The sequence below is a fragment of the Protopterus annectens genome, chromosome 9.part0 (assembly GCF_019279795.1).
Source record: "Protopterus annectens isolate FY-2018-M chromosome 9.part0, PAN1.0, whole genome shotgun sequence".
NCBI lineage: Eukaryota > Metazoa > Chordata > Ceratodontiformes > Protopteridae > Protopterus > Protopterus annectens.
The window spans coordinates 854,677,156-854,693,514 of record NC_056743.1 but is presented as its reverse complement, the minus strand read 5'-3'; the positions used below and the strand labels follow the sequence as shown (position 1 = coordinate 854,693,514).

Genomic DNA, 16,359 nt, shown 5'->3' with positions numbered 1-16,359 from the left:
ATCTACAGCAGTGGGGGGCTGGAGGAAAACATTTTAGAGTCATCTTTTTCATCACGGCATGAAGTCAGGTATCTGTACTGAACTATGTATACAAATGCCTGGTCACAAACTACAACAGACTTAATTTTTTTATATTCTGTTGTGTGTCACTGCATCTCTGAATATAGGTTCATAGGTTCATACTAGGCTATCTGCCCTAGGGCATTTATAAGCCTAGCCAGAATGTGTTTGGCTTTCGCCACCCATTTTAAATTTATTTTGCTATGCCCTTTTTCGAGGTTAGTATACTGTGCCTCTGTCTAACAGTGACACAGAAGTGATACCCGGGGTAAACCTGCAATCTCCCATCCACTCATCAAGATTCCTCTTGAAGAGAGTCAATGAGGGACTCTGCCTAACCTGGACTGGGGTTTTATTCCAGAGTGAAGGGAGCCTCTGGGTTATGAATCTGTCCCTCCAGCATGTCCTATTTATTTCAGTGCTGAGGTTCAGGTCACTCGAGCACGTAGCTCGATGGGATTTGGATTTTCTGAGGTGCAGCATGTCCATTAATTCCGGGTTGGACATGGCTTTATACGTCAGGCACAGATTGCCTCTGAACAGGCAGTATGCCACTGAGTAGAGTTGGAGTTTCTTTAACCGGGCAGCATATGGCATCTGTTTGAGCCCTTTGATCCTCTTGGTGAGGTACTTTTGGGGTCTTTCCAGTTGCTGCAGGTGTCTGGTAAGGTACATCCCAAAAGGGGCATTGTACTCAATTATGGGCCTGATGAGGGATGAGTAAAGAGGCACGATGACCTCCCCTGATCTAGATGTGAATCCCTTCATGATTAAGTAGGCTATATAAAATGTTTTTCTAACCACTTTGGCCACGTGGTTGTCAAATGAGAGATTGCTATCAACTTGGGTCCCCAGGTCCCTAATTACTTCTTCTGTACTTAATGGATTACCACCTATGTGGTAATTTGTGGGCACTTTGTTTTTGCCAAAGGGGATGACTATACACTTTTTGGCATTTAGCTTGAGGCCATGGCTCTGGCACCAGTTGTCTGTTTCTATGAGGCCCTTTTGGAGGATGCTTGTGTCGACTGAAGAGTCGATTATGGCCCAGTTTGCAGTCATCTGCGAACTTGGTCAGCCACAGTCCTTCCGTGTTGGCCTGTACCTCCGAGAAATATATACCGAACAAGAGAGGTCCCAGAACTGAGCCTTGTGGGACACCACTTGTAACTGGTTTGGAGTCTGACATGGCTCCAGCAATTCTAACCATGTGGGTTCTGTCCTTGAGCCAGTTTGCAATCCATCTAGTGACATAGGGGTTTATATTTAAGCTGGTGAGCTTATCTATAATGCCCGAGTGGGGTATTGTATCGAAGGCTTTTGCGAGGTCCAGGTAGGCTGTGTGGACCACCTTCCCCTCGTCAATGGCCTGGTGACTGTTTCAAAGAAATCAACCAGGTTTAAGAGGCAGGATCTGCCCTTAACAAAGCCGAACTGGGTAGGATCCAGTGTTTGTAGGTCCCCAATATCTTTATTTATGAGGTCCATGATGATCCTTTCCATAGCTTTGCAGACCAAGCTAGTCAGGCTGATGGGGCGATAGTTTCCAGGATCCGTTGAGGCACCACCTTTATGGAGAGGGACCACTGTTGCTGTACGCCACTCTTTGGGCACATATCCTGTAGTAAGGCTGAGATTGAACAGTAGTTTTATGTTTGGGTTTAGCTCTTCTTGGAGTTCATTTAGGACGCAGCCCGGGGCACCATCTGGTCCCACTGATGCTGTGTTTTTTGCTTTGGAGAGGGCAGCTCTTACCTGAGCATCTGAGATGTCAGGGGGGGCAGCACTCTGCTGGGATAGATATTTGCCCTTTTGGTGGGGAGGGGAGTTTGCGCTGAACCTGTCAGCTAGGATGTTGGCAATGTCTGTGGGTTCGGTGTATATTTTGTCATTTTGGACGAATTCTGAGCATATCTGGGAATTACCACCCAGGTTCCTAACATAACTAAAGAAAGCCTTGTGATTATCCTTAGTGTCCTGTGCAATTTTTCTCTCGAAGCTAGCCTTAGACAATTTTATGTGTGCCCGTAGTTTTTTGCTAATACTGATCAGTGATGCCTTCCCTTTTTGGGATTTTGCTCTATCATTTAGTAGCTTCCTCCTTCTATTGTACAGTTTGTTTATGGCTGGGGTCCACCAGACAGGATGTCTGCCTTTGGAGGATTGGGTCTTGGTTTTATTTGGGATCGCATGATCCATGCATTCCTGAAGGTGTTCATAGAATGTGTTTATAAAGGATTCTGCGGTCTGGGCCGTATTTTCCACAGGCCCGGGGGCTTTGAAGGATTCCACCTCAGTTTTGAGGAGTGTGAAATTTGCTTTAGAGAAGTTTTTCACTGTGGTTTTCTGGGCAGGGGTGGGGTCGGGATGTGAATATCCAGTGAGATTAGTTTATGGTCTGATCTTACCAGTGAGGGATACACTTCTGGTCTGGAGCATAGAGTCCCCATGTTGGTGATGATCAGGTCCAGTATGTTTTCCCTCTTGTGGGAGTGGTAACAAGTTGTTCCATAGCATTTGAGTTTATAAATTCTAGGAACCTTTGGGCTAGGGTGTTGGAGCTAGAGTAATGCTCCCAGTCTATGTTTGGGTAGTTGAAGTCGCCCAATATAATGGTGTTTGGAGAGACCTTCATATTTTCCAGTGTTCTCAGGAAGGCCGAGTGGGGTTCCTGGGTTTGGGAGGGTGGTCTGTAGCAGGCTATAAACTGGAAGGCAGTTTTACCCACTGTTAGTTGCACATGGATAGTCTCTGATGCTTCGTGCTTTGCCACCAACCTGGAGGTGTGGGTATCTTTGATGAATATCGATACTCCCCCTCCTTTTGTGGTTCGGTCCAAGTTTTGGGGCCGAAAAGCATGGTATGAGGTATAACCTGGTAGTGATGGGGTGGTCTTGGGAGCCCTGAGCCAGGTTTCTGTTACTGCACAGATATCGATGTTCTCCATGCTGAGGAGAGTTTCGAGTGCGTGCATCTTGAGGTTTAGACTTCTGGCATTGAGTAGCATTACTCTTAGTTTCTTATCCCTTGTGATACCTATGGAGGTGGGTTTGTCTTTTGAGCCTTGCCTAAAAAAGGCACTATGGGGGTAGCAAGAGCCTTTGCCAATATCCGAAAGCCCAGGGGTGACAGGTGCAAGCCGTCCCTAGTGAAGCATTGTGGCTTGTCGAGCATATCATCCCAAGCTGACAGGCATTGGATCCCCTTTGAATGACACCAGTACTTAAGCCAATTGTTGAAATTGATCATCTTGTCTTCATATTGTGGCATAATTCTTGGTGAGGGTAAGATGCTACTCAAGGTCAGGGTCATACCGGCCTGGGCTACATGCTCAGAGAGCTCCTTTATGTCTCTTTTCATGTAGTCCAGGGAGGTACGTCTCAGGTCATTCACACCAGCATGGACAATGACTGAGTCATATTTGTACTTGCCTTGGAGTGACCTGAGTGCTTGTGTTATGTGGCGGATCCTAGCGCCCGACAGGCTGCTCACCGTGACCCTCTCCTTGTTCAGCCTGGTGAGCGGGACGTCAGTGTGCCTGACGATAGAGTCACCTATTACGAGTGTATCAGGTGTGTTGTTTAGTCTTAAGGGCTGTGACTGTTTGGCACACTGGCTTTGTGAGATATGTGTTGCACGTGTTTTGTTTTGGGGTAGCGGCTGCTTGGGTGTCTGCTATGGAGGTCTCTGCTGCTTCGGCAGATCTTTATTTACAGCCTCTGAGTATGTTTTTGTGTGATTATGTGTTTGGTTTGCTGTCGTGGTAGGTCTATGTGAGACTGGAATTGTAGTGAGTGTGGTTTCCTTCTCCTCCTGACTGGTTATGCCAGTACTGAGTTGAGAGAGCTTAGCCTCCAGTTTGGCTATATGGTTGCATCTCTCACATGTGTTGGAATTTGTTGGGAGGATGAGAGGGTTGTCTGTGTACATGAGGCAGTTGTAACATTGCCTCAAGATTCCCGGATTCACCAGCTGGACCGGAGAGGAGATTGACAACTGACCTTTGGACATGCTAGAATAATATTGGGAATTCCTTATTAATTGAAAACCAGGGCCAGTGGGGAGTGAGGGTGTAGTGCTTTTAATTTTTAGTGCTGACTTATATAATTGCTTTAGTGAGCAAGTGCCAGGTAACTTAAGTGCAATGTGTTACAGGTAACTTAAATGCAAAAACGACAAACAGTAACTTTCTTTCAAGTGAAACAAGAAAATAAGTACAGTAAGCAATGCAGATATCACTAGTGATCCACAGAAGCGCTGAGAAGCCGCGTATTAGGTGGAATTAGCGTTCCAGGTAAATAACAAGCAAACAAACAACAAGCATATAAACAAAGCTAGATTCAGCAGGCCTGGATCTAGTCTATGCTACAGCAAACAAGGTGTACCAATTTCAGTAAGATACAGTTCAAATATTCAGGCACTATAAACCTTTAACCAGGAATTCCCAGATCAGAAGGGCAGAGTCCAGCCTCTTCTCCCACAAGAGTGCAGACCACAAACCTTTTTAATGTAAAATAACTGGCCTGAAGCCCAAGTGCTTAAACCAGAACTAATACACTTTAAGAATAACAGACACTGGGCTCTCAATCAGCAGTTCCCAACTTAGAAGGATGAAAGCTACCTGTCCTGCCACCACAGTGCATGCCACAAACCTTCCTAATGTAAAACAACTGGTCTGAAGCCCAAGTGCTTAATCCAAAAGACTTAGAATGATAGCTACACTTTAATCAAGTTACTACCAAGCAGTAATAAATACAATTGAATACTTTAGAGAATGCCTGAATTAGTGCTCAAGTTACACAAACAAAGCTAGATCCAGCAGGCCCGAATCCAGTCTATGCCACAGCAAACAAGGCACCAACTTCAGTAAGAAGCAGTTCAGATATGCATGCACTATAAGCCTTCAACCAGAAATTCCCAGCTCAGAAGGGCAGAGTCCAGCCTCTCCTCCCACAAGAGTGCAGACCACGAACCCTCTTAATGTAAAATAACTGGCCTGAAAGCCCAAGTGCTTAAACCAGAATTAATACACTTTTAGAATAACAGACACTGAGCCCTCAATCAGCAGTTCCCAACCTAGAAGGATGTAAGCTACCTGTTCTGCCACTACAGTGCAGACCACAAACCCTCTCAGCACAAAACAACTGGTCCGAAGCCCAAGTGTTTAAACCAAAAGGCTTAGAATGAGTTACACCAAGCAGTAATAAATACAATTGAGTACTTTTAAGATGATGCAAAAGTAAAAAAGTAGGTAGAAACACAAGTACAGTAAAAGCAGATGAATTTTTTTTTTTTCCTGAACAAGTGCTGAGATCAAAGAAACAGATTTGAGTGCTGAAACTAGAAAACTGGCTAGTTATAAGAAAAAAAACTAAGCTAGAAGGCTTCCCTCCAACACAGAAGGGCTTGGGGGCTCAGAAGCCTACAAATAGTCTATACCACTTAACAGGAAAGGCAGGAAACAAGCTTAAATTTTTTTTTTCTGTTTCCCAGATGCTCTCTTTGTACACAGTAGGAGTGCCTGAAATCAGAATATGATCTCACTGCACTCAGTTGAGTGAGCAAATGAGATGGGCCCAGAAGGAGTATCCAAACACAAATTTACAAGAGGGGCGGGCAGTTGCAAGGCCACTAAGATTAACACCAAAACAAAAACAGGGAGGGTGTGTGGGACTAACTGAAGAGCAGAATGAAAACTTCCAGTTCAGCTAATATTCCTTCCACACAGTTAAAATCAATTTAAATACTGTATTTTTTTGAAAAAAAGGAGCAGATAAAGGTACTTAAATTCTCTTATACATCCAGTTGAATATAGCAAGTTCTCAGCCGGCCAAAGCTGTGGTTTTTAAGCAGAAAATATTTCACACTGTACCACTTAAATAGGCAAGGACAGGAAATCAAAGAATGTGACTACCCCACACACCTGTAATTACTAGCAAATAACAAAATTCAGCAAACACTGACTAACTTCCAGTTCAGCTAATATTCCTTCCACACAGTTAAAATCAATTTAAATACTGTATTTTTTGAAAAAAAAGAGCAGATAAAGGTACTTAAATTCTCTTATACGTCCAGTTGAATATAGCAAGTTCTTAGCCGGCCAAAGCTGAGGTTTTAAGCAGAAAATATTTCACACTGTACCACTTAAATAGGCAAGGACAGGAAATCAAAGAATGTGACTACCCCACACCTGTAATTATTAGCAAATAACAAAATTCAGCAAACACTAACTAACTTCCAGTTCAGCTAATATTCCTTCCACACAGTTAAAATCAATTTAAATACTGTAATTTTTGGGAAAAAAAGAGCAGATAAAGGTACTTAAATTCTCTTATACGTCCAGTTGAATATAGCAAGTTCTTAGCCGGCCAAAGCTGAGGTTTTTAAGCAGAAAATATTTCACACTGTACCACTTAAATAGGCAAGGACAGGAAATCAAAGAATGTGACTACCCCCACACCTGTAATTACTAGCAAATAACAAAATTCAGCAAACACTGACTAACTTCCAGTTCAGCTAATATTCCTTCCACACAGTTAAAATCAATTTAAATACTGTATTTTTTTGAAAAAAAAAAAGAGCAGATAAAGGTACTTAAATTCTCTTATACGTCCAGTTGAATATAGCAAGTTCTTAGCCGGCCAAAGCTGAGGTTTTTAAGCAAATAACAAGGACTTCTATGTTCATTGGGCAGCTTTATAGTGACATTAAAAGATCAGTCAAAACTCCTGCATCCATGAAGGGCATCATACTGCCCACTGACAGATCTGTTTGCCGCACTAAGTTAAATGACAGCCTTGGTACTTAGTACAGCTAACCCTAAACTGTGTAGTTGTGAAATTCAGTCACTACAGCATATCTGCATATGATTGCATATGCCTCACCATTTAACCCCTCTTTTCTTTAGAATACAAAATGTTCCTAAAAGCAACATTGATATAGGAATGAATTTTCATGCAAATACACCACCTGCAAGTTAAAAACAAGACACCCCTGCAGCATATCTCTCAATCTCTTACTGCAAGAAATCTTGATAAAGCCTAAAATAATGGGGGGGGGGGGATCAAAGCCCCAAAAATAGGGACAGATTTTAAATGTTGCTCTTATAAACTTAGAACATTGCTAAAATAACAGAATTTTGTTAGCATGTATTTTCAGAGGAATATAAAGTCTGAAACTCAAATGTTTTCATTAGTTAGTGACTTCAATCCTGGCTAGTTTGCCGGAAAACCACAAGTTGGATGATGAAGAGACCAAAACTATGACAGAAAAATCTAGACATTCTGTGAAAATCTGGACAGTTGAGAGAGATGCACTTGCAGCCCTGATCTTCTTACTTTATTATTCTCACTATTAAGTCACTGCAATTTGCAGAAAAAATTATCTGTATAAAAAACAACATATGATTCACTCGTTCTTAGAACCAATGCAATTTTAGAGTAACAGCTGCACAGTAAAATGTGATGCTTCAGACATCTCTACAACACACATCAAGAAAAACACAAATGGGAAAATACAACACTGAGCATCCAAACTTGTGAAAACATCAGCCCAGTACACTCATCTCAGGCACATGAAGGGAATCCATATGTGAACCACTGTGATACAAGACAGATCCAGCCCTGGAACACTTTCTATTAACTGCACTGGGCCTTTTTCCGTCCATTTCCTGAAGTTAACCCTATGCAATGCATACCATGTTTATGAATATCAGCACTTATCCTTGTGTGTTGCTAACACCTGTTCCTTCCTAGTTTCCAAGGGTGTAGCTTTCATAGGAGATAGCTCAGATGGAACACTATGGTTTACAACTGGAGAAATTCTGGACTGAAACAATACACACTTGTTTTGTATCTTGTAATTATCATTCATTTTACCGACAGTAGAAGGGAGTTTGTTCTGTTGTGTCTGACACTATCAGTGACAGCAGTACTGGAATGCTACTATCATTAACTACTGGGGGCTGTAGCCTACATTCAACTCTCTCTTTATAGCTAAAATTAGAAATATAATGGAGGGAAACCACTCCTGACTACAAACTAGCCAGCAGTAGTGGGGTTCAACCTGCTACCAGTCATCACATGCAGATTTTGGACACTGCTATGAAGAATACTTAAAAGCACTTTTTTTGTTTCTTAGACGTGAATTTGAAAAGCAACTCTTTAGGTACTCTGAAATTAAAAATTGCTGCAAAAACTGCATCTGAAAATTACATTTCAGGACAGGTATCAATTTAACATCATTTAAGCAATAACATTCTGTTTCTCCTACACCCCATTTATGACATTAACTGTGTTACTCATTTGGTGACAACTACACAATAGAAGCATGGAACACGAGCTGGACAATCTAATGGGGGCCTCCAACTATTAAACAAGGGTAAGCATCTTTAGTTCTAATTAGTTGTAATACATCTTAAATAACACGTCTGTTTTGGAGTCACAGACAATTATTGGTATACCAATGTTTTGTTTTGCTTCTGTAAATGCTGAATATATAATTCTATCAAGAAGTATATGAAGATATACAAAGTACAGAGTAAGCAATGTATTGATGCACAAGCCAACATAATTAATTCAATAATTAATTCACTTTTCAATTCTATTAAATGGTCTCAAAGCCCCATCCTAAAGTCCACAAAATTAAGAGCAGACTATTTGGGTCAAGCAATCCTTGTCTGGTAAGCCATTTTTTCTTGATCTGAAATGGGGAACAAAAGTACTTCCATCTAGTCTTAATAAGTAAAACATCACCCGCTGATCAGAGATTCACGATTTGTCTTGATAAACTTCCCAAAATATATACATATGTAAGAAAACTTACTTTTAACTGTTTTTTCTTCATCTCCTTTTCAGAGTGAAATGCCACAAGCTTTTCTTTCTCCTGTAGCAGAGAATTCAGTGAGTGGTCAAGCATGAGCTAAAAAGGAAACACAAAATAAGTTTATATCCTGCTATTAAGTATGGAATCGGTTACAGGACAGGGTGAATGGTTATTTCTCTTTATGTTGACATACAATGTCCATTCTACAAAAATTGTCAGTCTTGCTATCATGAGAAACACACTGGAAATCCCAGTTTTTTTTTTACACTACCTGCCATTGGTTTGGAGAAATGGGTCCCATCAGAAATGGACTCTAGCTGCTGGGTAGAGCCAGCCAAGAATAAACCAGACCAAGCAGCTGAAGGCATGCTCTCATCCTTTATGGAAAAGGGGCATGCAGCAACAGTTCGGACATCTCTATTGGAGGTCACAGGTGAGGTAAATACAGCGTCCACTTGATGACAGTGCAATCCAAAGTACAGAATACGTACCAAACCTGCATGTGCATCACTGCTAAGTGTTCTCTGCATGTTGTACCTGGCTACGGAGTATGCCTTGGCAGTCCATCATCTCCCTCCCTTGTGCCCCATACACACAATGCCACAAATTACTTCTGATCTACATGGAAAAGCCAACAAAGGATCACGTCCTGGACTAACCTGGAAATTGATTTATCAGACTCGTGCACTGATCCTATACGGCTCTTTTATCCACAAACCAGGGCAAGAAAATAAAATACAGTAGAGTAAAGCGCAACAATAAAGAAACAGCAATATCATCTATATCCAGAGATGTACCACCTACTGCACACAGTCAACCAACTGAAAGTCCCTTTCCCTATCTGGCCTTCAAAACTAAACAGGAGATGCCACGAGACCTCAGCAGCACTGACCAATTAGCTCCTTAAATAAATCATCAGAGTAAATCATGTGCAATCTGATCTGTTATTCAGTTCTATGAAAGAATAAAACCTCACTTCAAGGACTGTTTACAGACCTTTTCATATTTATCTGTTACAGTCTATACCTAATTTTATACAATTATGCTGTCCAGAAAGCGGACTTTTAGCAGCCCACTTCTGGAAAATGATAAACTCCAAGGTGACGAAGACCTATTGCCATGGTTGCACTAGATAAAGTAGGTCTATACCAATACTGTATGTCACAGGCTTTAAAAAAAACAGTCACCCCATATTCTGGCCTAAAATCTGACCTGTGTCAAACCACACTGATATATGTTCTTAGCGCCAATACACAACATTTGAACAATAAGCTGTGTAATTCTGTATCAGTCGTAAGTAGAATAGCAGTATTAGACTGCTTCTGGAAAATCTCTTTACGTTAGGGGCATTACAACAACTGCTGACAAATGCAACCAAACAACATTTTATATTAGCCTTTATCTGTTATAGACATTCTGTGCAAGTGGATATGACTTGTCACGTAAGACAGAATGTCTTTTGAGCATCTGTCTGTAGACAACAATACAAAATAAGGACCACTTAGTCCACCTAACCTGCCCACTCCTGTTTCCATGAAAATATTTCAGATGTAACTTCATTCATCATTCTTCGCTATTAAACACCGTTCTTACATTTTGAATTCTCAATGGAATTATACATCAACATTTTCTGTTCTTTATGTAAATCAAGACATTGGCAGGGGCTACAACAGATTGGCGGGTTAGTGCAAAAGATTAAGACTACAAATTACTAATGAGTTTCACTCTGCAGTCCTGGTTTTGACCCTCTCATTCTCAGTTTGCTTACTGTGCAACTCTAAGTCAGTTAATCAAGTAGTGCTCCCAAGTCCCCAGTGACAATGGAGCTCAACCCAGTTGACAAACTACACAAATAAATGAAAATCAGTGATCAGGAAGCAGCAGCACAGTTTCTGCACACTACGCTTCTAATAAATGTATTTGAGCAACATTCTGGACTAGTCAAGCAAACACAAACATCTACGCACAAGCGAATCCATGCTGATAACCTACTAATGGTGTAGTGGGTCATCTTCAGCTACTGCTGTCCCCTAAGTTTCCACCAGGGCTTATTATCGATAGAGATTAAATATTCTTTCACCAAAGCAATTAAATGTATGCTTCCATGCAAATGATGTATGCTTCTTATTAATACAAGGTTTTGACTGGCAAAGCAAGGGTTAACTTGAAATAAATGCTTCTTTGTGATAGCAAAAACTGCAAGGCTGAACCACAGAAGACAATTTGCTTACGAAAGCAGTTAAGAATAGATAAGTAATAACGGTTATGTGTCTGACACCTGTGAAAATTAAACATGCTTAGTTTTACTGTAAATATGTTTGTCCAGTTAGCTTGTTTTTATGGGCTAGACATAACTGTAAATGGCATCCTGTTATCTGGAACATACAAAGAAGGAAGTTTGAGCAACAGGGACTTTTTGTGAAGTCTTCAGATACAGCAAGGAAGAAAATAACCAAAGAAGGACATGGAACATAAATCAATCATGCAAACTGCAAGGACATTGCTTTGAAAAGAATATATAAAATTGGACATTGTTTTCTCTTATTCAGAGACGTCTTAATCCAGGGTTCATGAATTTTGAGAGACTATATTCTAGCTATGTTATAATAGAACTGAAATTATCTCAGACAGTGTAACTGTTTGGACAGATTAAACTGTAACGGAAACAGCAGTATGGTGAGAGTCTGGTGATTCTGACATTTTCACAACAATTTAACAATTATCACGAAGGGGAAGTCTCATACTTTCCCCTAGGGTGGGAAAACTTGACATCACCCACTTGATTCTATCTTTCCAGGCAGCTTTTCTGGCTCAAGACTTACTAGTTGATCCCATGATGCTTGTGTTGGAGTTGGGGCTTGTATTCCTGCATCTATACAGCTAGCAGCTATGAACATTTCTTTTTCATCAAAATAACAAGTCAGCTTATTAGTTTTAACTGACCTTTCCTTTATTAGTTAAGAAACTGTTCAATACACAAAAATCTAAGTTAAAGGTTTATTTACGCATTCCTAACCTCTTTTCTTATACATCTTATAAATGTTTCTAAAGAAACTCATACCTAGGACCTCGTTATTCATGGGAATACAAACAAGGCTTCTTTAAATGTTCTTCAGGAAAACTGTGTATGTGTCTATACACAAATCACACACACACACACACACACACACACACAAACACAAACACACACACACAATGGCACAGCAGTTAGCATTGCTTCCTCATAGCATTTGGCTCTGTAGTTTGTTTATTTTTTCACAAAGGTTCCTCTTGTATGCATACAAATGTCCTACTTTCATCAGATGCTCCAATTTACTTTCACATTCATTTAGATGTGCTACAAGTGAACTGGCAATCCCCTAAACTGCAAAAACCATCAAACTGGACGGACACCGAGGTAAACCGTTCTTGGAGAAACTGAGTCCAAACAAGTAAAAACTCCAAGAGCTGGACACATTGAATATATCCAATTATACAACGACCCCCCCCCCATTAATATTCCAAAACGTGCACGCTGATTGGTCAGCGTGCACGTTGTAAATCAGACTTATACTAATGGAAAAAGGTCCGGTCACCCGGACTTTTTCCATTAGTACAAGTCTTTTTTTTACAGCAACGGAGAACGCAACATCTCCATTGCTTTTTACACACTGTCTCACTATGTTGAAGGAGTTTAACATAACGAAACAGCTTTAAAAAAAGTAACGGAGATCTTCCTTTTGCCGTTGCTTTTCTTAAAGCTGTCTCGCTATTTTAAATGGGTTTAACACAGCTAGACAGCTTTAAAAAAAAAAAGGCAACAGAGATTCTCCATTACTTTTTTTTAAAGCTGTCTCGCTATGTTAAAGTCCTTTAACATAGCAAGACACTTTGTAAAAAGCAACGGAGATCTTGCTTTCTCTGTTGCTTTTTTTAAACGTGTCTCGCTATGTTAAATGGGTTTAACATAGCAATACAGCTTTAAAAAAAAGCAACAGAGCTTCTTCGTTGCTTTTTTAAAGCTGTCTCGCTATGTTAAACTCCTTTAACATAGCGAGACAGTTTGTAAAAAGCAATGGAGATCTTGCTTTCTCCATTGCTTCCACCCACAGCTCTGATGTACTGCGTAAGCATATGCATGCACAATACATCAGAACTGCCGCAGAATATCAGACAGCTGCGGAAGGGCAGCAAGGAGGCATTATACAATGCCATTATTTAAGAAAATTAATTATTTTTTTTCTTAAATAATGTCATTTTATAATAGCAATAACCCACTTCTGGGTGTGGGTAATGCTGGATTTACCCACGGTTGTCTGTTTGGCCACTCGGGCTTCGCCCTCATGACCAAACCACACCAACAATGTGTTATTGCTATAATAAAACATACATTTGTTTAAATCCACAAAGCTTTTGGGGATAACCCTTCTTCAGTGTGTAATCAGCTGAGCCAAGCAGATGGATTTACTAATAACAAGGCTACCCTGTAGTCAGGGGAGAGCTCATTGCCAACAAATGAGCCCAAATTTCTGACAAGTGTGACTGTTTTGAGGGGTGCATAATTAATGTAGTAGGAGCAGGGTGTTCCTGTTTGTCAAAGGAAACAATACTATCTGTTTGGCATTAAGCTTGAGACCATGGTCATGGCATCATTTGTGTGTGTGTGGTAGACTCTGTAAAATGTAGTCATCCCTTCCCAGGGGAGTTAATGATAATCACGTTATTTTTTATATATATATATATATATATATATATATATATATATATATATATATATACATATACATAATCACATTTTATATATATATATATATATATATATATATATATATATATATATATATATATATATATACATACATACATACACATATATATATATATATACACACACACACACATACAGAGAGAGAGAGTTTATGTACATATCACAATCATGCATGTTTGCACATATATTTATATACAGATATTTATTTTTATTTATTTTACATTTGTTGACCGGGCTAGTCCAACTGGATATATTTCCATTTTCAGCAGAGGCCCGGGGAGAAAAGCTCCACATTTAGACAAAAGGAGATATATCATGAGCACAATTAACAAATACAGACTGGTAGGATATAGACAAAGAAAATGGTTACACAAAAGAATAGAACTTTACCTATGTAGATAATCCAAATAATATCATAATACACATTATTACCTAATTCTAAAACCAAGAAAACAGAAAGTGTAAGAGCAGGGAAAGAGAAATGAAAATGTTACCAAAAGAAAGAAAAGGACTTAACTTCCTAGGGAAACTAAGTAACATCATGTTGAACATACTAACATATTTTAACACCAAGAAGAGAGAGTGTAAAATCAAGGAAAGAGAAGCAGCAATAGAGAGAGAGCAGATATAAACAGACAAATACTTGTTGGAAAGAGATTCATAGCCATAAGGAGGAAAAATGAAGAAAGGAGTCTGTAAAGGTAGAGAAAGAATGCTAAGGAAAGAAGCAGGAGGTACAGAAGAATAGGGAAGAGAAAAGAAGGATTAACTGAAGGAAATTACTTTAATCAGGATTAGAGCAGGGACACATCCAGTGGCTTTTAAGGTAGATTCTGAGTTTTTGTTTAAACAGAACAGTAGATGCAATGGAAGTAAGTTCGGTAGGAAGTTGATTCCAGTGTTTTCCAATGGTATTCGAGAAAAGGGAATCACCTGCTAGGTTACTGGATTTGGTTAAGGAAACTAGTAGTTTGCTTGATGAACGGAGGGAGTTCAGATTAGAGTAGGGGGTTAAGAGGTTAGAGAGTATAGGTGTGTTGTGGGGTTGGTAGAATGCTCTTTGGACAAATGTGAGTTGGGAAAGAAGCAACATGTTTGTTAGTTCAAGCCAGTTAAGTTGCTGCAGATTCAGACAGTGGTGAGTTCTGAAAGGTTTACCAGTAACAAATCTAGCTATATTATTGTACGTGGTAGATAGTTTAGAGAGATTGTTTTTCTTGAGGTTAGTATAGATTGGTGAAGCATAGAGAAGAGTGGAAATAAGATGAGAGTGGGCAAGAGTAACTTTGGTTGAGGAGGTTAAGAAAGTTTTAATTCTATAGAGAGAGCCGAGTTTTCTGTTTACAGATTTAATGGTATTGTTGATATGACGGTCAAAGGTAAGGTTACTGTCAATCGTGACACCTAGCAGTTTGGTAGTAGGGTCAGGTAATATAATAGTTCCATTGTTAGATAGGATAGTAAAATCTAATGTAGGGGATCTGGTAGTGGGCTTAAAGAGTAAGAGTTTGGTTTTTTTAGCGTTTAGGAGTAGGCATCGTTTTAAGAACCAAGTTTCAACTTTGGAGAAAACAGCTTGAGTATTAATTTTAAGTTCAGAGATGGATTTAGCAGAGCAAATTAATGTGGAGTCATCAGCATATTGTATACAAGTAGCCTGGGGAATAGCTATTTGTAAGTCATTTATAAAGAGGGAGAAAAGAAGTGGTCCAAGAATAGAGCCTTGGGGGACCCCAAGTGAGATTGGGAGAAGGGATGAGAGTTTGTTATCCCAGAGAACGGCTTGTTTCCTGTTTGTAAGATAAGAACTAAACCAGTGGACAGCCTTAGATTCTAAGGAGAGAGATTCAAGAATTTTCAAGAGAATAGAGTGGTTAACCATATCAAAGGCTTTAGACAGGTCAATAAAGAGAGCTGAAGACAGGATGTTATTATTACGATTCTTGTTAATAAGGTCTGTAAAGGAGAGGAGAGCGGTGGTTGTGCTATGAAAAGGCCTAAAGCCATGTTGACAGTTAGTAAGAATGTTGTTCTTTAAGTGGTCCATTAACAGATGGTGAACACATTTTTCCATGATTTTTGCTAGTGGGGACAAGAGAGCTATGGGCCTATAATTAGAGTATTCATAGGAGTTACCTCCTTTATGTAAGGGTATGACGTGAGAGATTTTCCAGATGTCAGGTATGGTTTCTTCATTTACAGTTCTATTAATGAGAATGGATATGGGATAGACAATTTCAGAGGCTGCTTTTTGAAGGAATTCAGATGGGAGTTTGTCAGCCGAGGGGGTGCATGGTTTGAGTTTGTGGATACATTTTTGTATAAAGGCAGTGGAGATGGGTTGTAGCCTAAAGGTTGGTAGTTTGGAGGATGCAAGGTCGGGGATGCTAGTGTTGTCACTAGAGAGGTGAGAGGCCAAGGAATTAATAGTATCAATAAAGAAAGAGTTGAAAGTGTTGGCAGTATCAAGGGTAGAATTCTTTTCAGATCCGGTAGAGGATGGAGTAGTAGTCTGTCCAGGGTGTAGAAGCCTATTTAGGGTTGACCAGAATTTTTGAGGGTTATTGTGATTAGCTTTCTGGGGATTACTATAATAACTCCTTTTATCAGAGAAGATAGCTTTTTTGGTACTTAGGTGCCTAAAGGTCCAGATAAATCATACACACAGCAAAACAAAGCTTTAACACTATGAGATGTCACAACATGGCCAAAATAATTAATACTTGTTG

The 16,359-nt window shown here is 39.9% G+C and overlaps 1 protein-coding gene across 1 annotated transcript in view; it reads right to left on the bottom strand.

Moving 5' to 3' along the window:
* The window catches only part of LOC122811604 (E3 ubiquitin-protein ligase TRIM69-like), a 118,674-nt gene that overhangs the window by 65,235 nt on the left and 37,080 nt on the right, over positions 1–16,359 (bottom strand). Inside the window, exon 2 of the mRNA XM_044083562.1 lies at positions 8,884–8,979. Within this exon, the coding sequence (XP_043939497.1) occupies positions 8,884–8,979 (96 nt within the window). The remainder of the gene's footprint in view (positions 1–8,883; positions 8,980–16,359) is intronic.